The 27,967-nt window shown below is 42.3% G+C and overlaps 1 protein-coding gene across 4 annotated transcripts; it reads right to left on the bottom strand.

Moving 5' to 3' along the window:
• Window positions 1-585: 585 nt before the first annotated feature.
• Window positions 586-27,809, bottom strand: sned1 (sushi, nidogen and EGF-like domains 1). 4 transcript variants are annotated; one of them, XM_069704040.1, is made up of 32 exons: window positions 27,193-27,809; window positions 20,325-20,612; window positions 19,309-19,449; window positions 19,023-19,185; window positions 18,810-18,935; window positions 18,400-18,513; window positions 17,717-17,830; window positions 17,058-17,171; window positions 15,944-15,991; window positions 15,740-15,847; window positions 14,243-14,335; window positions 13,971-14,102; window positions 13,486-13,605; window positions 13,041-13,157; window positions 11,843-11,986; window positions 11,257-11,430; window positions 11,028-11,141; window positions 10,823-10,936; window positions 10,615-10,728; window positions 9,933-10,049; window positions 9,528-9,815; window positions 9,194-9,377; window positions 8,858-8,970; window positions 7,258-7,536; window positions 6,887-7,028; window positions 6,697-6,779; window positions 5,240-5,338; window positions 4,898-5,014; window positions 1,695-1,782; window positions 1,515-1,594; window positions 1,373-1,400; window positions 586-1,269 (listed from the first exon to the last, which is right to left on the bottom strand). In XM_069704040.1, exons 1-31 carry the CDS (start codon window positions 27,409-27,411, stop codon window positions 1,375-1,377), a joined length of 4,173 nt encoding a protein of 1,390 aa, XP_069560141.1. In that variant the 5' UTR covers window positions 27,412-27,809; the 3' UTR covers window positions 586-1,269; window positions 1,373-1,374. The 4 variants fall into 4 exon arrangements, with proteins under 4 accessions (XP_069560141.1, XP_069560143.1, XP_069560142.1 ...); XM_069704042.1 differs by having other exon boundaries at window positions 14,022-14,102; XM_069704041.1 differs by having other exon boundaries at window positions 13,971-14,099.
• Between the last annotated feature and the right edge of the window lie 158 nt (window positions 27,810-27,967).

Here is a 27,967-nt window from a genome sequence, read left to right as displayed (position 1 = left end):
CAGACTCAGCTAGCCATTCAGTAACCCCTTATTTCTTTTCACTCTTTTCTTTTTCAGGTATAGCAGGAGAGTCATCTTCAGCAGCTCTGGAGATGCTTCGGATTTGTCGCAGTCATCTTGGGTGACATGTTAAGAAGTGCTGGTTCTCAGAACATTGTTCTTTCTGATAGGAGTTGTAGGGATTCATTGATGTGTGCAATCACTGCCGATCAAAAACAGATCAGCACAGGAATTACGTTGCTATCAGCGTCATTGGGATTAAATTTAGAGCTTTGGTCAGGGGTCTTTATTTTTCTGAGCCCATCACTGTACTGCCGGCTTCAATTAGCCAATAATTCAATATATACTTGATTCGTAACAAGTAGTTTAAACCTCATGTAATGAAGTTCACATTATTCCGTCTTTAAAATGTTGGAAAGAATAGTTATTCCCTCCTCTTGTTGAACTTTTGTTCAAATACTATTTGGGCTTTGTCCCAACAGGCCGACTGACTAACTGACAACATGATAGAGTCAACACGGCGTGACCAACGATAGCAAGAAATATCAAACTAATGAACAGATACTAGAAAACCAAAACATTTTAACATTTTTATTATTAAAATATTCACCTACAAAATGGCCTATAAACACTATTTACAGAATATCGAGCAGTGATGCCTGCTAAGACAAAGACAGATATTTTACACTGTGCATCATTGTCAGAGGAGGAGATCAACCAATGGGGTGTGGTGAAAACTTTCCGTCATCTTTATAAGGACATCAAGGGGCTGGTGTGAGGAAAAGATCGGGACTCTGAACACTCTACAGTTACTTCCCTGAGGGACAAACCTGCAGCTGAACCACAAATAAAAACCTCTCCTAATGTGTCAGCACGGACCTGGAAATGAGGTATATAAGGTCTCTGATGCAGCGCAGTTGACTGCTTACCATTAATATTTGCATACTTCATGTGTTTGTATGGAAAATCAGTCAGCAAGCACCCCAAATGATGACGATGTGGGCCGTTTTTCATCTGATTGATCGCCCCTTGGTGAAGCGTGGAGCTACAAACACAGCTCTGATGAAGGAGGACACAAACACAGCTGGTTTCTCAGATGGATGATGATTTGTTCCTGACATGTTACAGTGGGTTCTGACAGGGTTTTTCAGCACAACAAAAAAAATGACCATAATCAGTTACTTCAAGTAGATTATAAACACCAAAATTGAAGTTAGGAGGTTTTTCACATGACAGCGATGACAGTCCTTTCATCAGAATCCAAGTGCTCTGCAGGAAAGAAAGAAAAGATTCATGCTGCTGGAAATCTCATGATCCACTACAGGATCACCACAAAAATGTGATTTTGTTGATTTAATTATCAAAAACAAACCTTTATTGTTGTCTGTTTGTTCTTCTGACTGGGAAGAAAAGTTGATACCAGTGTGTGAAAAGAATGCCATTGATTTATTTGCAAAAAAAAAATTAAAAAAAAAAAATGTCATCACTGTGTGCGGACAGATTGTTGAACTTACTCGGACTTTTCTTGGGAAGCACTGGTTCGCAAATCTCTCGATAACACACATCCTGCTGTACTTTATACATCCTTTTGTACCTGCGAAAACATACTAATTTATTCGATCCATTGAGTTATATATAATTACCAGACCTTAACATCAGTCACAAATAGTGTATCTGCGCCTGGTGTGACTTACAGGTAGTGGCACACTCCACCCTCCCAGACAGGCACGCTCTTGGTCTCGGAGTAGAGACGGGTACAGGGGTGAGGCACTCGCTGGCACACTGCAAACAGCAGTAACACAACATGAACGTTTGAAGTAGCGTGAGTAGAGAAAAGTGTGCCGGGTGGTTTCGGAGTCGTGTGGGATGGAAGTCGTCGCTTCTCTCTGGCTGATGGATGCTTTCAGGAAAGGAATGTTTAAACAGTCTGACGCTGGATGTTTGGGTGAGGAACAACATTCAAGAGGGGCGAGGGGATGTCCACTGTCTGCTCAAACACAGCTTCATCAACATGTACTTATTAGTGGGATCAAACTCACATTTACAGCCTGGGTTCAGAAGTATGAATTAGAGATCAGGCTGAATTTAAGGAAATGTCTTACATACTTCTTCATGTTATTCTGCAGAGAATATTTTTCTCACCAGTAACACAAAAACCATTAATCCTATATTTACTGTTCATTCAATGATGTAGTTTCCTGTATTTCTATGAAACACTTCAATGCTTTTTCAAAAGAAATACTTTTTTTTATTCTATTTGATTCTTTATAGATTTCTGTTGTAACTTTTCTTATGGTTAATGTTATGTTAGTTCATAGTTTTAAAAACAATACAATCCCACAGATATCCTTGCTGTTTATATCACAGCCAACATACTGTGTAACAAACGCCATCAATTTTTGAAAATGCTCAGTAGTTCAGAGCAATCATGATATGATGGTGCAGTTGAGTTATAAAACCAGAATGTACTAAAGCCTGCTAAAATGTTTTAAAAACACCGTTCACTCCCATCACAAAAACACACATTTCAATCAATCATCTAGAAATCAAGCTGGTCAGCATCCATGAACACAGAAACGTGTTTGTCAGCTTCTGCTTCTCTAATCTGTCTTTGTATGCTATTGTTTTTCACCACATGGCTGCGATTTGTGCACTGAAACATCTGAATGCTTTGATGGAAACTGTTTGCTGTGACAGATACATCTGTACCAGGCTGCAGTCAGACTGAGAAGTTGTAATAAAAGTTGTTAGAAACTGTCAGTCAGGTTGCTTTTACATGACGCTCTGGATATTCTGTTGACTTTTGGGTTGAGAAACAAGTCACACAGGCAGCTAAATGTTTTCCAAACAGGTGAGGAAGAATTAACATTATATTCATGCTCCTTAGTGAGAGATGTACACATGTATTAATATTGGCAGCATATGATCACGTGTATATAAACCTGTTTTCTTGTTCATTAACTTCCATTAGGCTTTGGACACTGTAGATAATACTGTATATTCCTACTAAGAGTCCTTCTTATTAATTCAGTAATAATGGCCAAAAGACTTTCCCTCCAGGCTCCTATTGACATGTTGTCATGGATACATTTATAAGCTGTCAGTTTAACTTGCACCGTTCAGTAGGTCTTAAAAGTCAATTAGTCTTTCGCAGGTTTGGGAGTTTGGACTGTTAATGGACTTAATTTTACAAGAGAAACAATACCTCTCTTTAAGGGCAGAAACCTACTATCTTCATCTTAAATATCTGAATTTGTTATGATCACTTTTTTATCAGCCACAAACCACAAAAATAGAATTTTCCACTTGCTACTATTACTTTGTTACTTTTTCGATTCATAAGTGGAAAACTTTTGTCCTAAACAGAGTTAAACAGCCGGGCTGAGGATCGTCCTGTGACAGAGGAAAGATGAAAATCAAAAACAAAGCAGCACACTGTGTGCAGATAATATACTGCTGTCTTATACATGGAGCACAATCCTCCTTTCAGAACACTCAAAGGAAACACAGAGTTATAAATGCAACACAGCTCCCAGAAAAATGGAAGGAGCGTGGTGCAGTGCAAATAATGCGGCGCTTTGTGAATTCATCAACAATGTAATAATGTTGTATAATCACGCCCCGAAGCCTTAAACTTAACCAAGCCATTCATAAATGTCAGAGGGGTCAACTGTCAGCGGAGCGTGTTTCCTGCTTTAAGGAAAACTATACATAGCTCAGTGCTCTCGTGGTGACAGCGAACATAACGGCATGCAAATCCAACATAAATGATGCTGTGAGTTCACACCCTCAGATGCTAAAGTTACATGGAGAGGAGGGAGAAATACAACTGTTGGGATCACACTGACCGGAGTGTTAATTCTGCACTGACACCCGTGACACTTGAAAATAGATGAAGTCCTTTTTTCTGTTCAGGGTGACAGACGGTCTAAACATATCTTCGCGTGGATTTATAGAGTTCACAATTCAGCTGACTGGCACGTTTTTTTTATTTGGGCAGTGGGAGGAGAGAGTCTCAGACATGGGGAGAACATTCATGGTCCCCAGAGGAGGAACCCTTACAAATCTCTCCACCAAGCAGGTCAGAGTTTTCACTATTCACTGATATACAACAATCATCATCATCATCATCCTCAACATCTATTGGACAGGTTGCCAAAAAAGGTCAAACAAATATTTATGTTCCCCGGACCACATATCCCACCGATCCCTTCACACCTCCTCTGCTGCGACCATGAGGTGGACAAGTGATTGCTACAAAATTTGGTAAAGATATTCATGTCACTCTCAGGATGAACCTGAACCACACTGAGGATGTCCTGGCTTTTTTTTTTAGCACCATCATCAAGTCCAAATTAGATTTTTTTTTTCCCCAGTACAGTAGTTATTCATCACAAACCTGCAGAACATCAGCCTGAGCTGTACTTCATGGTGAGTGGTACTCAGCGAATGTTAGCGTGCTAAGAACCTCAGCTAAGATGGTGATCATGGTGAACATTGTATGTTCACATTGTCACTGTGAGCATATTAGCATGAGGATATTGGCATTTACTTTGAAGCACTTTTGGGGCTAAATTAAGTCATCCAGAGCTGCTAGCAAGACTGTGAGACTTACAATGTTTTACTGCTCTGAAGAAACTATTTATATAATTTCTATAGATGGTACTGACGTTACTGATCAATATGTAGATCAGGTGTTTAAGACAATAATCAATCTACCTGAAGAAACCACGAATTTAAAATTCTTGTTCGATGTCATCATCAACCTACTTTCTCTGAACCTTGCGTGTGTGTGTGTGTGTGTGTGTGTGTGTGTGTGTGTGTGTGTGTGTGTGTGTGTGTGTGTGTGTGTGTGTGTGTGTGTGTGTGTGTGTGGAGAGAAAGCACACAAACTTACACAGTTCACACTGTCTGCCCTTGAACCCCGCTGCACAGTCGCAGATGAAGGAGTCGCCTCCATTCACACATGTTCCTCCGTTCTGGCAGGACAGACTGCGACAGTCCTGGGGCAACTCTAAAAGACAACAGCTGCCATTAACATCCTCAGCGCAGAACGAGTGGCGAGTTCAGGTTTCAGGCTCTCTATTCCACATTATCCACAGCTGATAGTATGTGTTGATGGCCTCCAGCTCTACCCCCACACAACAGAACAGGAATCTCATGTATAGAAGAGGCACATCACCGGCTGGGATCAGTTACAGATGTGCCACCTATTGGAGGAAAACAGCCAAACACCTACCAGGCTTCGTTCGTAAACCTTCATCTTGGATCTCCAGTGCAAGGCTGATTTTGTTTGTTGTTTCCTCCATCTTCTCTAATCTAATTGGGGGGTCTGGTTCTGCAAGGCAAAATATTTCCTGTCATGAATCATCGTGAAAAGACTAAATGAATGACAGACTGCAGCATGACTCCGGTAAGATGTAGATGTCCCGCTAATAGAGATACTTAAAAGGTTTTGTGTACATTCTTCAGCCTGAAACAGTAAAACTCTGACTTAACAAAACGGTCAAAGTCATATTATGACATCATGGGTGTCAACATCATTAAAAGGGGCAGAACAATCTTAGAAAGGAAGCTCACTCTCAAGAGCACAAGATAACATCTGTAAAACTGCTTTTCTGTTTCGGTGAAAGGCCAGAAGCTTCTGCACGGGGATATATGAAAAGAAACATGATACATCATTAAAAAGTGGATTGCTGAAAGTCATCGTTCTCTGGGTTGTCTGGTTTTATCAAAAGCTGCTCAATAAAGTGGACTACCTGTGTCAGATTACGTGAGCCTGTCCAGAGAGTCCATTCACATCAAAGGATCATTTATATTTCATCCAGACAGGTGGAGTTTAGGACCACATGGTTATAGAAACATGTAATAAATTATTGCATCAGTATCAGGAGATGTAAAGAACATAACTTTTATTGTTTGGACATGCATTTTGAATTTAAATGTGCTTTTTTTTTTTTAAAGCACAAAATCTATGCAGTCTATACGGATAACAAATAGTATACAGTGCAGGCAGAGGCAAAAAAAAACCCCGGTGGGCTTATTTGAAACTTTCACCGAGATAATGTTAAAAGTTCCCAAAGTTATAGAAAACACAGAGTTTACATACAGAAATAATATGACTACATAAAAATAATGGAAAACAAAGTGTATATGACGACAACAGCAAAAACAATAATATCAATTTAAAAGCAGAAAATAAGAGTATGATGAGAGTGTATGTGCATATGTGATGTTTATGTTACAGTTGTTGGTTTTTAAGCACCTTTTAAAGCATTTTATAGAGATTCAGCTTTTTGCCTGATGGGAAAAGCCGCTCCATAATTTGGTATCCCGATATCGTATCGAAAACTGACCTCTGCGGGGAGACGTTTAAGATCTAAAAAAAATTAATGAGTTGAGTAATGTGAATTTACTTTTAAGTAAGTTTTGAACTATTCAGGAATATATCCTTCATTTGAGTGTATTTTATAAATAGAAAACACATTTTTGAATATATGAATATCATAAATAGTAAGAATCTGGAATTTCTGAAATGGAGGGATGAACTTTTTAAATCCTCAGCAGATAAATGTGTCATGTAGCACGTCAGTCTAACAGATGTTCAGAGAAATACAGTTGTGTTCTGCTGAAGTCATCTGACCTTCATACACATGAAACACAATTGTGTCAAACTGTGTGACTGCTTTTACTTACTAGTACGATGCCGAATGGCTTTTCGAGGCAGGTGAGTGAACTTCGCTGTTATCTTTCCCCTCCTGTCAATGAGTTCTGTGTATCTGCAAGACAGACACAAAATGTTACCTGCGTTGCACCAATGGCTGGATTTCCATTATTGTTGATGGTTTTATGCCATTTTGAATAATAAATAAAATCCTACTGGTACCTGGATAATTCCTCTGAGTTCTCTGTTTCTACGGTGCCTCCCAGGTCTTGAGGTTGAGATGGAGGAAGTGTGCGTCCGCCTTGAATCCCCTGTCCAGTCAGTGTTGGCCTGTCTCTCCTCCCCGGTCTGGCATGCATTGGAACTGAGTCAAAGAAAACGAGTTCAGGAGAATGCTTCAAAAACAGGCGAGAAGGTACATTATTACTCCCCAGGCCGAAATTCCTTAGTAGCAGCAGCACGGGAAATAACTTTTATGACGTGTTTGTCATCAGACACATCAGACACAGATTCACAGATTTGAGAGCAAAAGTTCCATGCCATGCTTACAGGTAATGTAAGACGGGTTGTGGAAAACTCCCACGGACACTCACAGGTAGTGAAGGCTAAGTGCTGAGGTGTGCTGTGGATCTGTTCCTGCCCTGTGTTCCTGACTGATGTGAGGGACACGTTGTAGTGCTGTCCTGGCGTCAGTTCGCGGAGGGTGTATGATCCCATTTTCCCGCTGGGCAGGAAGCGACTCCTGGTGTTCAACCCTCGGGTCACGTTCACCACGAAGCCGTCTGGGATGTTTCTCGGGTGGCGGCTCCAGGTGATCAGCGCCGAGTTAGGGGTCACGTGTGCCAGGGAGAGGTTCTGTGGGGGGAGAGGCCCTAAGGGTAACACATGAGGGTCAGATAGTGGCATGGATGACGTGAAACATATTACTTTGCATTGTTTTATTACTTTGCATTGTTTTTTTCCTTCCTCTGCTGGAGGTTTTTCTCCTTTAAAGGGGAGTTTCTTCATAGGAATTGTTGGGTTCCTCTGTATAATGTTGTAAAGACTTTACTGTGTTAAGTGCCTTGAAATAACTTGTGTTGTAATTTGGCGCTATATAAATAAAATTACATTGAATTGAATTTACCGTAGTTGCCTTAAATTGATGTTGGCGACAAAAGTGATTCTTTATTTATTTTATGTGAACATTTAAATGAATATTTCTGTTTTGTCAAAGCAGAGTATGTGTTAGACTACAAAGCAATGCAAAATCTGGACTGTTCAATTATTTTGCCATATTTTAGTGTTGGACTATTGAAACTAAAAGACCTAATTGAGTTACAAATATGATTAGTTATTTCCAGATCAAAAACCAGAATGTTACCAGAAAATGTACAAAAATGGTTTGTTTTTAGTTCAGAGGATGAAGACCATAGAAAGAAATTTCATTTTAAGCACCAGTATGCACAGACTACTTTAAAGCAGATGTGTATTTCAGCAGCTGGTGTCAAATTGTGGAATTCTCTTAAGAGTGATTTAAAGTGCTGTAAAAATACATTCAGTTCAAGAAAATGAATTATTATTATAGACTCTTATTAAAATAATTATTAGTGTATAAGGTTTGTGGTGAATGACGGTGAAGTACTACGAGTGGCTCTTGATTCTTTTAATTCGCATATTAGTGTAAATATTGGTTGTAAGTAGCTGTAATTGAACAGACTGTCTATCTTTTCTGTTGTTAATGTTCTGGGTAAAGGGGTGGGCAAAATAAGATGTATCATGATGGTCATGAAAGATATAAATAAGAGTTGTTGCTCTGATTGGAAATTGCTTTTCTGTTTATATTTTCTACAGAAATTTGTGCATTACCATGAGCAGAATGAATAAAAATGAAATGAAACGAAAAATAAATCTACTGTATATTTTGTCTATCAAGTCCAACAGACCGGGATGTCTGGCAGACATTTTAAGGAAAAGCTTCACTCCAGGATAAAGATCAATAGAAAATGTGCTGTAGAAAATAAAATGCACTTAATTCTAATCTGACGTCAAATTACTCAGCGGTTACTTTCTGTCATGAGTGACATATTATTCAGGATGGTAAATGTCCCTAATTATATAATATTTTGCTTACTTGATATGTCTTTATATTTGCTGTTAGTATTCAATTAAATGGTGTTAGTATTGTACATGGTGTTGAATGATGTAACCTACTTGTCCAGAATTGCAGTGGTCCAGCTGAGTGGCTCGTGGAGGGAAACTCATCCGGTCTGATTCCACTCTGAGTCAACACATCCACCGTGTACATCTGACCAGGCAGCAATGAACTGGGAAGCAGACGGAGGAACGCAAAAAGTGCTTTTCAGTCACAATATTACGGTAAGTGTGATGAAACAGGGCCCTCTGCAGGCTGAAAGGTAAACGACCCAAAATCCTTCCAGATACAACACTTCAACAGCACCATGCAGTGGACACGAAGGATGCTGCAGGTGGGTGGATGGGCACTGCGGCTTATCAGTGTTGTTGTTGGAGCAGAGTGCGGGAGCTGACCTGAAGGTGTACTCAGTGGTGCTCGTGTTGAGCGCAGCGGTGCGAGCCTCGCTTCCGTCTGAAGGCAGTAAGGACACGTGCACCCTGCTGACCGCTGCGTGACGAGCAGCCTGAACCAGCCAGCTCAGCCACACCTGAGAGGAGGCGACGTTAACCACCTGCAGCTGCTCCACCCGCCGAGGTCCTAGCACAGAAGCGCACACTTTACTCATGGAAATGCATGCAGGTATGTATGCACGCAAAAGCACTTGAACTCAACTGAATACGCCCGGAGGTGCTCTTTCCAGGAGCCTTATCGTTACTACTGCTGCGTTTCATTAAAGAGCGTGCTCACTGGTGCGGATCAGTGCGGTGGCAGGCTGGCTCGTGTCGTTGCCGTTGGTCTTGAGTTTGATGGAGACAGTGGAGATGTTGTACAGCAGGCCGGGCACCAGGCCTCGCATCACGTGGGTGGACTGCTGCCTGTCCAGGTAGTCTGTTTTGGGATTGCTCTTGCCCAGCGGAGCGTAAGTGACGGCGAACATGCTGATCAGGCTGTGCGAGGGCTCCGGCTCGTCCCAGCGCAGCTCCACCTCGCTCTCCTCCACGCGCAGCACATGGAGGCCAGGAGGAGGCAGCAGGTCTGGGAACAGTGGCAACCTTACATGTCTAATCCGTACGTTAAATAATTACAGAGTGGTCTTTGCTATACATCGGATGAGTACGAAGAGGACAGTGTGGTGGGATTCTCAGAACCGACCTTTCTCACAGTCTTTGCCGGTGAGTCCTATTTTGCAAACACAGTTGTAGTTTCCTCTCCTGTCACTCCAGCAGCGGCCACGGTTCCCACAAGGTTTCAGCACACATGGGTCCTCCACTGGGGGGTGACAAAGATAAACAGTGAGCAATTTATATAGTGTAAATCCAGAAAGGGCTCCCCGGTCTATGCATATTTACGATGCTGCTTTTACCTGCTCTGTAATCCTTTATAATTGGAAAACGAAAAAAAAAAAACTCCTTCTCATATCAGGTAAAAATGACCATAAATTACCAGTTTGGGAAAAATCAGATAATGTTAAGACACTTTTATATCCATTTTTTTCATGGTCATTCCAAATTTGACTGATTATCGTATTTACGAACATGTAAATCATTTTTTTCTGATTTAATACATTTTCCATTGGCTTTACTTTTGACCCATTCAGAGTAGTGTTATCCCCTGTTGGGAGAAAGCAGGATGAGCTGGGTGGGGGATGATTTTCCGAGTGCACAGTATTATGTATCGCATTGATTGTTTTTGTTGTAATTGTGTATGTGATACAGTACTTCTCTTGGAAAATTCAATAAAGAGAGTTATTAAAAAATTCTCCACCAAGCAAAAAAAAAAAAAAATCAACTGATAACATCAACAACGACTTGTGAGGAAGTGCGAAGCCACTTACACATCTGGCACTGGTCCCCAAAGAAACCGTCTTTACACGCGCACAAATAATTGCGTCTGTAACCTCGACACACACCTCCGTTCAGACAGGGGCTCGACTCACACCCGTCCTGCTCTGCACACACATATTTATAGGTTGGTAGAATTTGTTGTCTTTGTAAGATCTGAATGTTAAAATGTATAAATATAGAAATACAAGAACACTGCACCTATTTCACAGCTCTGGCCTCTGAAGCCTTTTGCACAGTGACACAAGAAGGAGCCCAGCTGGTTCTCACATGTCCCCTTGTTCATGCAGGGCTCCGACCGGCATTCATTTATGTCTTGAAGGAGATGAAACACACACTCACATGTACTGCATATGTGCACTACATTTCTGTGTTTAAATATCAGAGGAGCTTGTTAAGGTCTTACCTGTCTGACAGCGGTTTCCACTGAAGCCGTCGCTGCACACACACTGGTAGGAGCCCATCTTGTTTCGACATGTACCGCCGTTAAGACACGGCTGTGATAAGCACTCATTGATCTCTGTAAAAAACAGGATATTAGTATGAGTAAATACCAGACTCTAAACTGTTGCAGTCACTGGGATGTTTTCTATCTGGGCTTTTTTGGGGGATCTACGTGTCGATGTGTTACAGACCCTCACAAACGGGCGGCTGGCTCCAGTCTCCCTGAATACCACAGATGCTCTGAGTGGCTCTGGGCACAGACATGAAGCCTGGGTGGCATATATACACAGCCACGGAGCCCGGTGTTGTCGAGGAGAACTGGACTTCGGCGTGCTTGACTTGCGGAGGCAGCCCACAGCCCAGCTCTGAAAGGAATACAAACATGTTGATCATGTCAGCAGGGCTGCATAGTAACACAAGCTGACGAACACTGGGGCTTAAAGGAGCTCATCCAGAGCATACTAATGGCAACAGAGGTGTTTTCCATCCAGGCTCCCTGTTTCTGTGCTCCTAAAATTACCTCCAGCATGCTGTTAGAGTGTGTAGACATGAATCATCAGGTCTGGTCAGGTCTTACTTTATATAACAGCAGTTCTAAATCTGTAAATGTTGGGCCTTCAGTGCAGCAACACCGCTAAGATTATCCTCAGATGGAAAGCTAATATCTGTGTACTTACAGCCTGGGATATCCCCTGCTAGCGCCAATCTATTAAAGCTAAAACTGTACAAACATCAGTGAGATTGAGACACTGTTGTGCAATGACGCGGTCTGCTTACCTGCAGAGTCATGTACTGAGCTCCTGTTTATCTCACAGTGCCGGCCGCTGTAGTCCTCAGTGCATTCACATTTGTACTTCCCTATGTAGTGAAAACATGTCCCGCCGTTCAGACAGGGGCTGGAGGCACACGGGTCCGGCTTCCCTGCAAGAAAACATCCACATATTAATAACAATAGTATGGATAGGTATTGATTTTCTTTTTTTTTCTTGATTATCAGGCGTGTTTGCTGTTGTAACATCTCGGGATGGTATTCCACCACCATAAAGACAAAACACGACTTTTAGAAGGACGTCTCAAAGAAAGGCAGCAGAAGATACAGTATGTAAGATTGGGTTAAAACATTAAATAAGGCCGACCCATTAGCTGAGTGGTTCGGGTGAAAATCACATGGGTGCAAAAATTGTCAGCAGTGAGTCCCTGGCTGACCGAACCTTTACAGCCTGACTCTCTTTCCCCACATTTCCTGTCTGTCATTATCGTGGCACTGACGTGAGATGGTGCAAGGTTACAAACAAAATCATGTAAAAAGATTGCTAATTGCTAATTAATGCTAAGTTTTGATGTACTTTATGCTAATTTACACTTCTATTTCACTACATTTCAGAGGGAATTATTGTACTGTTTACTTTACCCCATGAAGTCATCATGCACTAATGAGATTGATGAAGTTGTAAATCGTCCCAGACAAATTATAGGTCATTCCCAGAAGTCCTGAAAAACATGACTTTCTATGTTGACTGCAAATGATCAGAACTAATGTATAGAGAGAAAATATTATTTTGTGTGTACAAGATGAATAAATAAATAAAAAAAAAAATCTTTTGGACACTTTGGAAGCTCCATAAGTGATTTTAGTTGAGTAAATGATTTGAGTGGGTACCTGTACTTTTGATTCTTTAAGTACTTCTGGCTGGTAATGCACTTTTAATAATGACTTCTACATGTAACAAAACATGTTTACACTGCAGATCCTTTTACTAAAGTAAAGGTTTCTGTTCTAAAAATATTCAAAATCTAAACATTTCTATCAGTAGGAAAGGTAACTGGGAAGAACTGAGATTATATGATGATTTGATTCCTCACCATGTACAAGTATTTCTACACATGTAATTTCATGTTTTCACGCAAATCTGCAAGAAAATATTTGGGCACTGCGCAGACAATACTCTGTATATAACTTTAGGGCTTCACTCACCCACTTCACAGTGTTTTCCAGTGAATCTGTAAGGACACACGCACCGGTAGTTCCCTGCCTCTTCCTTACAGGAGCCTCCATTGCGGCAGGGACCAGAAGCACAGGTATTGAGTCTTACTGGAAAGAGACAGGGAAAAGGGAATCCTTGAAGCAGAGAGAACCTGAGTTTTTAATCGTACAAAATAAATCTGTTCCAGTACATTGCAATTGAAGTCATAATTCAAGAAAATTGCCCATAACTCAGTCATAAGTATAAATTATCCAAAGCCTTTCAGCATTGCAATATTTCAAGCAGCATTCCAGTAATGGCATGTTTCCTGGTGCATTAAAGCTGGAGCTGGGCTTGAGCCGGAGTAATAACGCACACAAGTGAAGGATGTTTTGATAATGGTGCTTCATGAACTCATATGCAGGCATTCCTCTAGCTTTTTAGTAATTCTGCTACCTTTCTCACAGTGCTTCCCCCAGTATCCGTATTTGCATTCGCAGGTGTAGCCTCCATCCCGCTCGTAGCAGTAGCCCCCATTCAGACAGGGAGAGGAGTCGCAGACCGATCGGGGCTGTACTGAAAAACACACACCGAGACTTGACTGTGTTCCATTGCACTGGGAAACGGTAAAAACTCCTCAATTTCATTTAAGCACATGGCTCGGTCCAACCTTTTAAAAAACAGATTATTTGTCATTTTGTAATTGGATCAATTACAAAAGTCTTCTAAGATGACATCAATCATTCGTGACTTTCTCCCCACGTTGTAAATGTAAACTGCAAATGTGATCATTCTTTTTTAAGTAGAAAATGACACTTGTCAAGAAGAGTGTGCTTTAAAAAAAATAATAATTGTTTTTGCTGCTATAGCAACCAGCTGCTAATGCAGTAACACATAGCTGCAAAGTGGCCAGTTGCTGGGTTGGTGCCTGAGGCTCTTACCATAGGGGTAAAAGTCCTTATGATCTAGCTCTGCTCCAGTCTGACACGTACATAGGTAGGATCCTCCATACTCCAAGCAAGGGCCTCCGTCAGGACACGGTCTGCTGTGACTGCACGGCGTCTGGGTTACTTCTGAGTGAAAGGAACAGTGAAAGACAGGTTTACAGATTTTTGGGAAAAATGTCTTATGGTTTGAGACCTTTGTGATCTTCCAGTGATCTGATGTTTCATAAAACACTCTTGTGAGGTAGGATTATACATATCATACCCACCAAACTGACAGTAGAGTCCTGTGTAGCCTGAAGGGCATTCACAGGTTCCATTGATGTCCACACAGACACCCCCATTCTGGCAGAGACATTCCTCTGCAGACACACAGAGAAAAGAGTGAGTGAGAATGAGAGAGAGAGAGAGAGAGAAGCTGGAAAGTTTGCTTGAGCTAATTGAAAACAAGTACTCGAATTAAGTGAAGTTTTCAGAATTGGCCAAAGTGTAAACATCGACAGAAGGTATAAATGGTCGACATGTGCACCATATGCAGAGCGTCTTTCATCTGCCATGCTGTAAACCACGTATTGATTCGCTGTCATTTCTCTTTCTCTAATCTTTTCCAACAAAGTTCACAGGACCAAACGATTACCAGTCAGCACGCTGCACATCCGCTCTGTACAATTTGTAGAATGTTTTTATTTTCCTCTCCTTCCTAATTGCAGCAGTGGATCAAAGGACACGGCCGTATCACAGCTAAATGGCTCCCCTTTGAAGTCCCGGGAGCTTGGTGGAGGGTATTATTTTTCTGATGATATGGAGCATATTTTGTGACCAAAATGTATGGCCCCGAGGGCAATTAATGGATTGTTAATTTGCGAGAGCCACTTTCATTGGCCACCTGTGCGGCCCGGACCCTTTGATCTGACTGCCTGATTAGGCACTTCAGAGTCCCACTACTTTCTCTTCCTCGGAGGATCGTGCTCCTTTTTCCGCTGTGCCTTCCAAGTGAGCCAGGCAGGAAAGTATTTGGGAGATTTAAGAGAGCCTATATAAGCACTGATAGTTATTTCAGCTCAAGGGTGAGAAGTAGCATGCATTTGCAATAGCTCAAATACTATTAAAGAGCTTTTAGTAGGGGGGAAAAAAAACCTTGCAGCAACTGCTATCAGTGGGTGACAGTAACCTGTAATGAGAGCCTGAATTAACTTCCCTAAAATAGTTCTCCCCTAAAACAAATGTACCATGATACAGATATCAAATATATTACAAAATGACTTGATATATGCCTTTATAAAGGAAGATATTAAGCGAGGATGATAGTGTTTTACACATTTTGTGTTTAAATTGACTGTACAAGCAGCAGCTGTGTTTGAAACTATAGTGTGGTACGATGGCCAACTTCCAGAGGAGCAAGTAGCGGAGTGGAAGCACGCATATTTCAACAGCTCTGTCTGAAGAAATGACCTGAATACCAAAGAGCAGCTTTGACTCATAAAAAGGCCTTTTTAAGTCTAGACAAAGCACTTCCTCTTGTTGGTAAACTAATAAAATGCGCTATAAAACAATTATTCACAAGATCAAGCGACTGGTTCCCGTAGTAAACTAGGCGAGGCCGTGTCAGTTTTGATAATTACAATGATCCATCATCACAGCAGCCTCTTCCAGGGCACAGCTCCAAATTCCTGTGGGATAGCACAGCTCCTCTTCAAATGCCCCAGACTGCTCTCTACCTGCCCAGCTGCCTGTAGTCAGCGTCAGGCAGGCCAAGCGTACGATACCTTCACACTTGTCACCGTAGAAGCCCGGAGCACACGTGCAGTTGTGGCTTCCAGAGCTGGTGTGTTCACAAATCTGGTGCTTCTTGCAGTCGTCCTCCACACACGAAGCTGGGGATGGAAAAGCATCGCATGTTGAGATGGAAAAACCAAACAATAAGCGAACATTTTTGGCAGAGCTTCAGCTGAAGCTGAACTTGCTTTTACCTGTTTGGTTTTCTGCCTCAGTTGAATTGACCTGAGGTGCTACCAACTCTGAGAAAGGAAGACAAGAACGGGCTTTAAAAGGCTGGTTCATAACAACCAGACGAACTGTACATGTTTCCTCACTTCACTTACTTTTAATGGTATCTAACACTGAAGATACTTTTGGATTTATTTGCACAGGGTTGGACATACCTTACATATCTATTTACTACCACCCGAATACAATGGAGATGATGGAATTTATTATTATTTATTTTCATAAAAAATGAGAGATAATAACGGTCTGGAGCATTCTTATCCCCCAATATTAGCTTTTCACAAATATATCTGTATGGATGCAAACAGTGCAGAGGTGGAGAGGTAACAAGGAATTGCAGTAACAAAACCGCAATACTGACTGATAGACAGTATTACAGCTTATATTTTATCAGATTTATTTTGTAACCATTAAAACAAGACTTTTGCAGATGTTCAGAGGATGGACAAACAGATGTAAGAAACCTGCATGTGCCACGGTCCTACAGTCAACTGGCCCTAACTCGAGCAAAAACTTTCAATGGCAAAACCATTCCCATTTCATTCAGACACCTGATTGGTAATGTTAACTAACTTCAAATGACTAATGCAGACATTATTTTTTGTTATTAAATATGGGGGATCTATACTATCTAGATAAGGATGCAAACTATGATTACAATGATTTTGGGATACCAAAATTTATGACCAGATTGACCTGTCTTAAACCCACAACTATCTACAGATACCTGTACACTACAGTTTCTGCCAGCACAGTTTAAGAAATGTTAAACTTAGAGTTCAACTTGTATTTACACCTATCAGGATTTATGACTATAAAGGCAAATTTTTTTGATCACAAAAAATAAAGTGTGTGAATAGGAACATGAAATGTTTCTAATGGCAGAAAACTGGAGAAGCAACAGAACCACTTAACTCAAAAAAAGTTATTGAACCCATGTTTTACTGTAAAAGACATAATGTGGGTTTTCCATTTATGTTTGTCCCAGTTTGAAAAATGTTAGATTACAGGAAGCCAAACAAAAAGGCTCTGTAAATGTTTTCTATCAAGAACTACTTTTACAAACATGCTCTTCACCTGTCTCACAGAAGGTTCCAGTGAAGGCAGCGGGACACGTACAGATGAAGTTGTTCACCTGATCGATGCACTCTCCTCCATTCAGACACGGCTGCGACGCACATTCATTTATGTCTGGGGGAGACCAAAAGGTCAATTTGTCAATAAAACATCTTATGATTAAGATTCATTGTAAGATTTTTCAGTGCTGAAAAGCAAGAGGTTGTTGTCTGAGACATGAAACTGGATTAGGAGCTTTGAACTTCCTTTCTGAAAGCATAAAGATTCATTGAGCAGGTGTCTGGTATTAAAAGTAGTCTGTCAGAAACAAGGATTCATGAACTGTGCAGAACCTGATAATTTAATTCCCCACTGGGTTCAAGTTTCATCAACAATCAATCCCAAAAGAAGTGAGATTAGGAAAAGGACTTTTCTGGATACCGACCTGACTTCATTGAACTTTCTCACCGTGGTTCATTGCTACGGTGTGTGACGGAGGAAATGAAAAAAAGTTGTTTGCAAATCTATTGAAGCATGACCCATTTGTCGAGGTAGACTGGGAAACTCTTTGGACAGAAACATCTGCCAAAAGACTGAGTTTGATGTAGAAAGCAGCAGAGAATATTTCCTCTGGAGAGAGATGCCTACTTTCCCCCCGGACTGTGAAACACCCCGCTCACCTGTCTCACACAGGACACCAGTGTAACCCGGCTCACACACGCAGGTGAAACTGCCAGCGCCTTGTACACACGACGCGTTGTTGAGGCACGGCCTGTCTTTGCACTCATCAATGTCTGCAACACACACACGCACAGGGACACGCTCATGGAATATTTACTCAGCTGATTAATATATCCGCCACACGGCTCCCCTCACTCTGCAAGTATGTGCTGCTGGCTGCGAAAGGTATTAGAAGAAGTTTGATGCATCTCCACAGGCTGGACTGTGGGAATAGGTACAGAAGCTGCAGGGAGGCTGGACTTAAGATATTCTACACATATTCTCTTTTTGTGTGGAAAGAGCTTAAAGAGGCAAAAAATACTTTAATTGATCAGATTTTTTTTTTTTTTTTTTACAGTTCATTAGCCTATTCACTTTATGCAGAAGGTAGGAAGAGAGATGTGGAAACTGTAAAGTGCAGTGAAAAAAAATAATGGATGAACTGTTTGGGGTTTTCAATAGTTATAAACTACATCTCTACATATACAGTAAACATAATGCTTTTCTTGATCATATTTTCACTTTTCAAAAAGTTATTTACAATTACCACATTTCCATATAACTTAAATGAAACTTTATGAGGAGAAGGAAATGAAACCATAACTCCAATCGATACCAGCGTGAGGCAGTATGTCAGTTGTACCTGTTTCACACTGAGTCCCAGTGTATCCAGGAGGACACTGACAGGTGAAACTATTAATCTGGTCTTTACAAGTCCCTCCGTTCCGGCAAGGATTAGAGCCACACTCATCGACATCTACAGCGACAGGGAGAAACACAAAGGAGGCAGTGTGATATTTTTAATTAGAAGGAAACATCTGGCCGAGATCAGTAGATGAGATAATGTCCGAGGAGAAGGCAACAGATTGAATCTGATACAGGTATTCAGGAAATGTCCAGGTGTCCCAAGGCAAGTCAGCTGATATGTATTATTTTCTTTACAAGTTGACATCAGTTTTTTTCTGGGTGATCTCAGGTGGACAGGAAGTCATTCACAGTGTGTAGTGTGCGCCGAGCGCAGCAGAGGAGGAAGTGGTGTCAACCATAACTCACCGATTTGGCAACGGCGACCGGTGAAGCCGGCCAAGCAGGAGCAAGTGAAGGAGGGGTTGCCTGTGATGCAGTCGTCGATGCACTGGCCTCCGTTCAGGCACGGGCGCAGGTGCGGGCACACAGACGCTGTAGAAAGACGTCAACGTAACAGAAATCTTAGAAACAACAATATTAAAGCATTGGAAGAACTGATCTCTGAGGAGCAGCTATCACCTGAGTTATTGCAGCCACCCACTTCCACGTTTGCATCATCTATACGGAAGACCCATCTGCCCGGGTAGCCCACGTTGGTGGTCAACTCAACATTGACCACATCAGCTGTGCGAGAGCTGGGGATGTTGAAGTAGCGCTTGCCATCACCAGCATTAAAACCTGCCTGGGAGGAGAGTAACAGAGAGGCAGACGTGACAAAAACGTCGCTGAATTACAGTTTCAGGCACATGAAACGGGAAAGCAGATCATCCTGGACCTTCCACGCCAGATAACCACGTGATCTTACCTGCGCTGCGATCCCTCCCAGCCCGGCCAGGTTTCCTCCGCTGCTGGCGTGCATGCCTGTGGTCCAAGTGATGTTATTGTACTGGAATATAGTGAAGGAAAGCTCTCCGTCTGTAATGAGCACCACTTGGAAAGTATTTACCTGCACAGATGAGGATTAGGCTCGGTTAAACCATTTCCTGATTTCTAGGAAATTTCGCAGTAATGCATGTATGTAAGAGAATCCTCGTATTAACAGTACAGACTGAGTCAGGCTGGAGGAAAAGGAGGCTTTTTGTGGGCCTGCTGTTGGGGCATATGAGCAAAAAATTACCAGATACCATTAAAATGAAACTTGGTAGCTTTGACTTTTTTTTTAACCACACATTATGGCATGATTTTAAAGTTAACAAATAGACTATTTCCTGTGACTTTGAGATTATTTAAGCCAGTAGTTCACAGTCATTTACGTACCCGAACCTCAGAGGCCCTGAGTTCATTTCAGTTGATTTTAAAGTGGCTTGTATGTCTGGTGGCAACAAGTGGATATAAAGGGTATCGTGTATTTTTCATAGTTGATTGTGAAGGTTGCATTCTTTCGACGAGCACTTCAAGAGGCAGATCTGGATCTACTTTTAGCAAACTATTTCAGCTTCTCTGGCAGCATGTCAAATAGTTTGCCAGCTCGCTCCCATTCAGTAGCAACATGTGTGATTCAGGCTGGTGGGAGGTGCTGTAATAGTCAGTATATTGTAGCTGGTAACTTCCTGGTTATTGTTAGAATACATTTTCTAAACATCATCAGCATATAAATTTGGATGGTTCTGTTTGAGTGTTGATTTTCCTCTTAGACACAAATATGTTGATGTTGATTAAAACTTTTTGAGCTACCTCACAATCTTTCTACACACATCCTGGTGACTGCAGAGGATCATTGGTGATCATTCCTGGTTGGAAATCACTGATCCCGACCCCAAAGATACTTAAAACAGTAACTACTGTATCAGGACAACTGTAAAGATCAATGAGAGTTTGTACCGGTGTACGGGAGTTGCCTCCAAAGAAAGTAACTTGATGCCACGTGGAGATGAGGACCCATGTTGCGTTGAAGTTGGGGAACTCTGAAAAGTATGTCCGGACGTCACCTGAGGCCCTCCACAGGATGGAGGGATCCTGGCTCTCCCTGTAGAACACTCTGCCTGCTCGACGGTTGTCCACGTCGGCCCAGAACGGCGCCACAACCCTTCTGTCCCCGGCGATGGGAAAAGCTACAGGTGTGAACTGAGACACCTCCCTGAGGAAAGACACAAGGCCATTGTTGTTGACCTGTGGAGGAGACACAGCTGGAGTTAGAGCATCTGAAGAAAAAGCAGTAATACTGACAGATTTTCTTCAACACGTCAGATTAAACCGGCGTGACTTGTTTATAGGATTAGGTGGGGTTCGAGGGGAAGTGCTGAGGAAGAGACGTGAAGGTGGACAAACAGAGGTACTCTGGCCTCGCAGGGCAAACAGCTGCATGGGGCAGCGAAAGCTCCCATAACGGATGTTTGCACTTCCCATGTAGCACACAGACGCTACTTTTATTCCGTGTAGTGACAGCAGCTGAGAAAACCTGCTTTCTGCTGCTCATGCACCTGCAAAATCCTCCCGCTAGGAAGAACGTTCACGCTCTTTATATCCACAGACATCTGCCAACAGTGAAGTAATCAAATAAATGAACCCGTCCTCCCCTTGTCTACATATCTCCTCTGAGAGAAATGCACAGTCATGTGCTATTGCGTGGTGGAATATCAGCTTCCCCCAATGTCAGTGATGGGTGTACTGCTGAACTATTTACTAAAGTAATATATTAGTAAATCGACAGAAAATAAACCAATAACAATAACTCTGATGATCGTTGAAAGTTAAAGTCCACATATTGCTTGGATTTGTTGGGTATTTTCCTGTTTTATATCATTACGATCTGAATATCTGGATTATGGACTGCTGGTCAGACAATTTGACAAAACAAAAACAACTGAATTGAAGTATAATTGAAATTATAAGAAAAAAGTCATTTTTAATTTCACTCTTTTTTTTTTTAATACAAAATATTTCATGAATTAAAGTGTAACTACTAATACTCCCTTCTTTAGATTTTCTTTTGGATGTTGTTGTTATTTTGTGATGTGGGTGCAGCAGAACTAGCTGTAAACAAAACTGACACATGACCACATTATAAAAGTTATATGGTTAATGTGAACAAACAGTAGCCTAATACAGCAGAGATCACAGGGCAACAGCAAATGTCCAATGTACATCTTAAGCTCTTTCCTGAACTCCAACTCCAGCAGTAGTATCTTTTTAGCTGCTACATGATCCTCTATGTTCACCAGCTGGTTGTTTTTGTTGGTGCTGGCTGGTCGTATTCAGATGGTTAATTAGAGCGTTTTTTTCTGTGGGAACATCACCACAAGTCGTCACTTTCACATTACACAAAGCCATTCAAGCTGTTGTTAAGATAAAAGTATTGATTCATTTAGCTTTGAGCTCCAATTTGAAAAAATGGATTAAAAAATTGCAACAGAGGAAGAATAAGCACAGGAACTGCGAGCTGGAAGCTGCAGAGTCAAGACAGTTACTGTGTCCAATGTTCTTGTTTTATGAGACAGGAAGTGTGGTACAAATTATCAACGTGAAAACGATCCGAACACATGTAGAAATATAAATGAAATTATTGAAGAAGAGAAAAGTTTTCTGTGACTGATTGTAAAATAGCACTGTAGTAAATATAGAGGTCATTACAACGATAGATTGTGAAATAGAAGAATCTGATACTATGGCATGGGGAATCTTTACATCACAAACATTAGGTGACCAGTCACTGCACTAAAGTTCGACCATCCTAAGAAACAAGCAGCTAAACCTGAGTGGAGAGGAGAGTTCTGCCGGCTAAAGGGTTGAATCCCCATGAAAGGTGTTCATTCATGCATTATTTCCGTGTATTATCGGCATGGAGAGATTCGGCCTCCCACGGCACCTAAACTCTCCCGTGAACTTTGCCTCTCTCTTTGCTTTCCGGGCCGAGTGGCATGAGACAGTGACAAAGCTACGTCAGATGGCTCAGCTCTGCTCCACGCTTGTATGAAAACCAAAATTTGAAGGACTTTGCTGTAAAAACAGTAGAGGAAGTTTTGTTTGGCACATGCAGCACGGGGGCTCAGTTAATTGCCCGACCACAGTCTTCCCCTCTGCATCAGCGTGATGTGGCGAGAACGTGGCCGATGTGGGGAAAAGGAGGACCGAGTGCAGGGGCAGGGCCCGCCGGCCAGCCAGAGCGCCATCTGATACTGGGAGAAAAACAAGAGAGAGGGCACTGGGCTGCATGAATGGAAGGATGTACATGAATTACAAACCTCCCACACCCACATGCCCACTAATGAGAGACCTGCGGTGGCAGCGGTCTGGAAGTCTCCCATCCTTCAGCAGAATTAGTGTAGGAAGTCATGAACACTAAATAGAGTTTATGTTCCAATGCTGGAATACGTTTAATCGTCTAATCCAATCTTTTGTAGCATCTGGAAATGTTTAAACAAGTGTATTACTCAAGATTTTTACATGTTTTTTTCCGGCTACTTTGACATGGAAATGACCTTCGAGGAATTTAAACTGAACTTGGGACCTTTTTCTTTGCATCATATCACATACTTTTCTTGTTCTCATGGATTCCAACCGGGCTTTTAGCAGCGTGGACGTCCAGCGAAGGGTGGTTCTGCATCACACTTATGTGAGAGAGTGAATGGGTTCAGAGCTGCCTCGTGTTATGCTGTAACATGACCAAGGTCAGAATCACAGGGGAGAGAGGTGCGATCAGTCAACCTTGTAAGAAGCATCTCTCTCCCCATATTTCTTTCTCTCACTCTCAATGGTGCCACTTCACTCTACAACACCCTTGTTATTTTTTTTGGGAATTCTTTTCCGGATATATGCAGGATTTTGCTTGGGTGGTTTTTCTTTAGAGCCAAGCAATTTATGGACTAAAATAAACTTTCATCTGGCTTAAGTCAAGCCAAAGCAAACCCCTAAATGAAAAAGGTGCCCATGGATCAACTCAGGAAAACATTAAGTTTCCCTTGTCAAGAAAGGAGGTTTCACAGCTACAAGCTTGTCCAATTATTTGACGAGAGCAAAGGAAGTGACTACAGCCTACAGTCTGTGCACTTGGCCTGGAACTCCTTAGCCCCGGCTCACCTTTAGCTACAAAGAGTTTAGATTGAGGCAATAAATCCTGTCTGCAACCGCAAGGAGGGACTCAAATACAGCCTCTATTGCACAAGTTATATGGAGGGCTGGTAAAAAGATATTAGTGCAATGCTTAACCAGATTGTATGATGTAGAAAAATGTAGAAACTAAAACTTTAAGTTGCAAGTCAAACAGTTTAAATTACAGAAGAGTTTTAAAAGTTATCCAGTAATTATATAGCCTGGCCGCGCCGACTGTCACTCACAGCTTCAGTTTTCTTCACTGTGAATGCAAACTCGGCTCGTATTAGCCCCTCTGAAGGGCGGACCTATCAGTGACCAGTGTCGGTGTTTAACCGTGTTTGTCCCGCCCCTCCTTCACTATCAGTGGGCGGCTGGTGACAGTGACGAGCGCAGTGTAAACATTCTTCAACTCTCGGTGACCAAAAAAAATAATTTAAAAAAAATTGCCAAAGGTTCAGCACTCAGCACAAAATAAACGCTCAGCAACCCATCAAGCTGCTGGGGTTCATTTAAACAATTAGAAAAAATATGCCGTACTCAGGAAAAAAACGCTCTGTTGGACACAGGCCGTATGTAGCTGCAGCGGTGGCAGAGTGTCGGCCGGTTTTGCCACATGCTGATTGGTTAAAATCAACCCGAGGTCTACGCCCAGCCGGGCGGGAGGACTGCAAACGATTCAGGTGACCAGACACATATTCACGCAGTGAAAGTAAATGTCCATATTGTATATTGTAAGAGTTGTTACACGGCATGAAATGAAAATTTAAAAATAAACAACAAAAATAGTTTGACATTTTGTAATGTCAAACACACACACACACACACACACACACACACACACACACACACACACACACACACACACACACACACACACACACACACACACACACACACACACACTTGTTATTTTTGCACACAAAGGCTTCCAGCGTTTATGCTGCACTCAGCTCACCATATCACATTTAATGGATATACATAAAAGTAGTATCAATCTCCTCATCTAACTCTCAGCAAGAGATCAAAGATACATATTCAAAAATGTCACATTGTTCTATGAAAGTGCATCATTTCACTTGAAGACTTCAGGCTTGAAGACTTTTTTTTTTTTTTTTTTTTTAAGTATGTGCAGATATATCCTCTCCATGGTGGATGAACTACTTCTAACATCACTCTGTCACATCTCTCATCCCACACATGCATGTAAAAAGCACCCATGCAGAGTACAAAGAATCAAAGTTGACGCGCACATCTTTGAGCCATATACACAGTGGTGAGTGAAACTGAGTGAATGAAACTGCACAAAGTCTTGATGCTCTTCAGAGGAACTGATGAGCACTAGCAGATGTGTGATCTGTACAGAGTGAAGTTACACTGTAGCACGTTTTTGGCAGGAGCCTCTCGAAATATATCTGAATTTTACTTGCGTGTATTTTATGTTTAATTATAGACAACAACTCCACATTATCTTGTGTATTTTAATCTCTCGAAAAGTTTGAGTTATTTCTCTGTCCGTGATAGTTTATCTACCTGCAACAAATGCCTTTGATCATAACATCTATTCTCACATCTGCTTTTAAACTTGTGTTCTTTCCTCTCTGACCTTGGATGTCCTCCTCCATGTTCCTTAAACCAGTCATCCGTAAGAGTAGTTAATCCGTTAGCTGCATTGTTTAGAAGCCCCTAAGATGCTTTGCAGATCCATCTGTTCTGTTAAAGTGATTGGTCATTTCTCACATAAAGCAGCTGGACAGTTCCAGGGGGAAGACCCCTGCCATCTTATCTGAGGCGTGGGAGGAGGGGAGGGGAGGACCTGGAGGAGGAGGAGGAGGAGGAGGAGGAGGAAAGATCCCGGCAACATGAGAAAACTCCCAGACACAAACCATAACAGAGGGACAGCCTGGTTACCATGAGGCAGGAAAGGGACCGGAGCCGGATCAACAAAGGGATTTGTAGGTGTCATTAAAGATCAGTTTAACCAAGTGTTGCATGGATGTGGCGATCCTTGAATCCAATGCTGGATTTGTTCATTAAAATTGCTAAAAATCAGACCCTTTGCTTCAAAAAGGAAAGTTTTAGAAGCATGTGTACAGCTATAAAGAATCAGTTATGATAATGAAGTAAGACAGCACCTCACAAACTATTTCAAATCAGCTTCCATGTGGTGGTAGCCCAGAGGCTTGGAACAAACTCCTGGGAGAAATTATTCATACAAATTTACCCTCAGCACTCAGTGAAATATTACCTGTTCAAAGCAGCTCTCTGGCGGCAGATATCACCCCGTGGCCCGCACGCTTTATAACACATGTTTAATGGATTCAGGTGAGGCATTTAAAACGAGCGTGACTGTAATTTCAAGTGTCTGCCATAATCTGTTACGCTTTGCGTGACTACAGAATTACAGTTGAATGAGATGCAGAGCGAGCTACAGGATATCCCATCACCGGCAGCACACGGCAGAATGTGCTCTGCTCAGATTTGTATCTCTATCAGATGATAATTCAATCTAAATTCAAACAAGCCGAACAACCTGTAACTTGTCTTATCTTGTCGCATTTAACCGTTGTGTATCAGTATTATTAGAGGAGAAGAGATGTTCTGGAATTCATTGAGAAACACAGTGTGTCAGCAGTTGAGCTGTGAACAGTCAACACTGCAGTTATAAACATGGTGTCACTGTCTATACAGTGTGTGTAGATGCAGAAGAGTTTTAAAAATCTCTTCATCCGGAGACTGACCTCACCCCTTCGCCACGAGCGCTTAGATTAGAAAGGCAAACTTTGACCTTGCCCATTGTTGCCATGGTTCCTCAGCCTCCCCTGCCCACGGTTCGAACAGGGAGGAGGCAGGCGGGGCTCCGAGCGAGGAAGGGGAGATTCGGAGAGCGAACGCGGATGCATAACCACAACAGGTGGTGTTGATTTAAGGGAGTTCTGCCTTTCCATGCGCTGGAACTGAACCCAATACATGACAAAGGCAGATCAAAGAGTGTTTCACTGTGGTGCGCGAAAATCCTTGTCAAACCATTCGGCTTCCTCCCATGAGCACTGTTTCTCTCTCTCCGCCGTGCATACTTTCCCCCCGCTCTCACTTCTTCTGAAAAAGAACTGCTCGCAGATGCTGTGGCAACAGTAAGAACACAAACTGTCATTTCCTTGAACAGCTCTTTGCAGATTTATTACAACATGGGTTACCACTGTTCTGCTAATAGTTTGTCTCTCGCTCTCCCTCGGTGAACTTGAGAGCCCTCAGAGTGTGAGAAGGGCAGATGTAAAGTGAAGAGAAAGTCAGGGAGGATTGTGATTCAAGCCGAGAGGGGAAAACGCGATATTCTACAAATGAGGTTACACACCAGAGCCTGTGAGAGCACAAGAACATATACAAACTCTCAAAGGGCGCTGCAATGTAGTGTTTGGCTGCGTGCCAAATCTCATCTCCCTGAGGTTCTTATATAATCCACACCATGTCAGTTTCAATTGCCAACTGCCAAGAGCATGCACACACACACACACACACACACACACACACACACACACACACACACACACACACACACACACACACACACACACACACACACACACACACACACACACACGGTGACATACAACAACATAAACACACACACATCAACAAAAACATACTGCTCTGTACTCACATAGAGTCCTGTGTGCCTGTCTCCAAAGAAGGGGAAAGCAACAGAGATCTCCAGGAGCCTGGAGCCCCCGTCGTCCTGGGCGACGGTCTGGGAGTCCCCCTTGTCCTGGCCAAAGGGGTAGAAGTCCTCCAGGGGAACGGTGGGTTGCACCCCGGGCAGCAGGTTTAGGGAGAGCAGGGTGCAGAAGCAGGGCAGCAGGGCTCTCAGCACCAACACCATGGCCTCAGCCACCCAGGGATGGAGCTGACAGCAGGCACCGCGGAGGGGAGGAGCACACACACCTGAAGCAAGAAGAGCAGAGCAGAACAGGACAAGACCGTACGTTCCTCCTGTGAACCACAGCAGTCTGAATCCTCCCCTGACTGCTCTCTGGTTCTGCCTCTGTCTCTCCTCACTTGTCCTTTAGTCGTGAACTGGGCTTCTTGTGTGAGACAGGGGAATACTGTAGATTCCTTGCATTCTGCTTGCTGCTGGGCACTGCATGAGCTACACTCCGTCCCACTGAAATGAAACGAAGGAAGGAATGAAAGAGGGGGAGCAGCGTGATTTAGCTGTTTTTTTTTTTTTTTTTTTTTTTTTTTTTTAAACAATCCAGCGATTTGGTCCCTGATGGTCAGCTTAGAAATATCCTCAATAAAAGCTCTATTCTGCTTGCCAAAGGAGTTCTTTCAGCTTTGGCCCCACCTCCCCCACAGGGATTCACTACCTTGCATAATTAGCTCCTTCCAGCCAATAGCTAAGAAGAGGCCGGTAACTGGATAACCACTGGGCGGAT

Source organism: Brachyistius frenatus, unplaced genomic scaffold (assembly GCF_029030835.1).
Source record: "Brachyistius frenatus isolate BFR_SWC_R1_liver_20210118 unplaced genomic scaffold, ASM2903083v1 Contig_49, whole genome shotgun sequence".
In the NCBI taxonomy this organism is placed as follows: domain Eukaryota; kingdom Metazoa; phylum Chordata; class Actinopteri; family Embiotocidae; genus Brachyistius; species Brachyistius frenatus.
The sequence above is the reverse complement of the archived record's forward strand: the minus strand, read 5'-3'. Positions and strand labels throughout refer to the sequence as shown.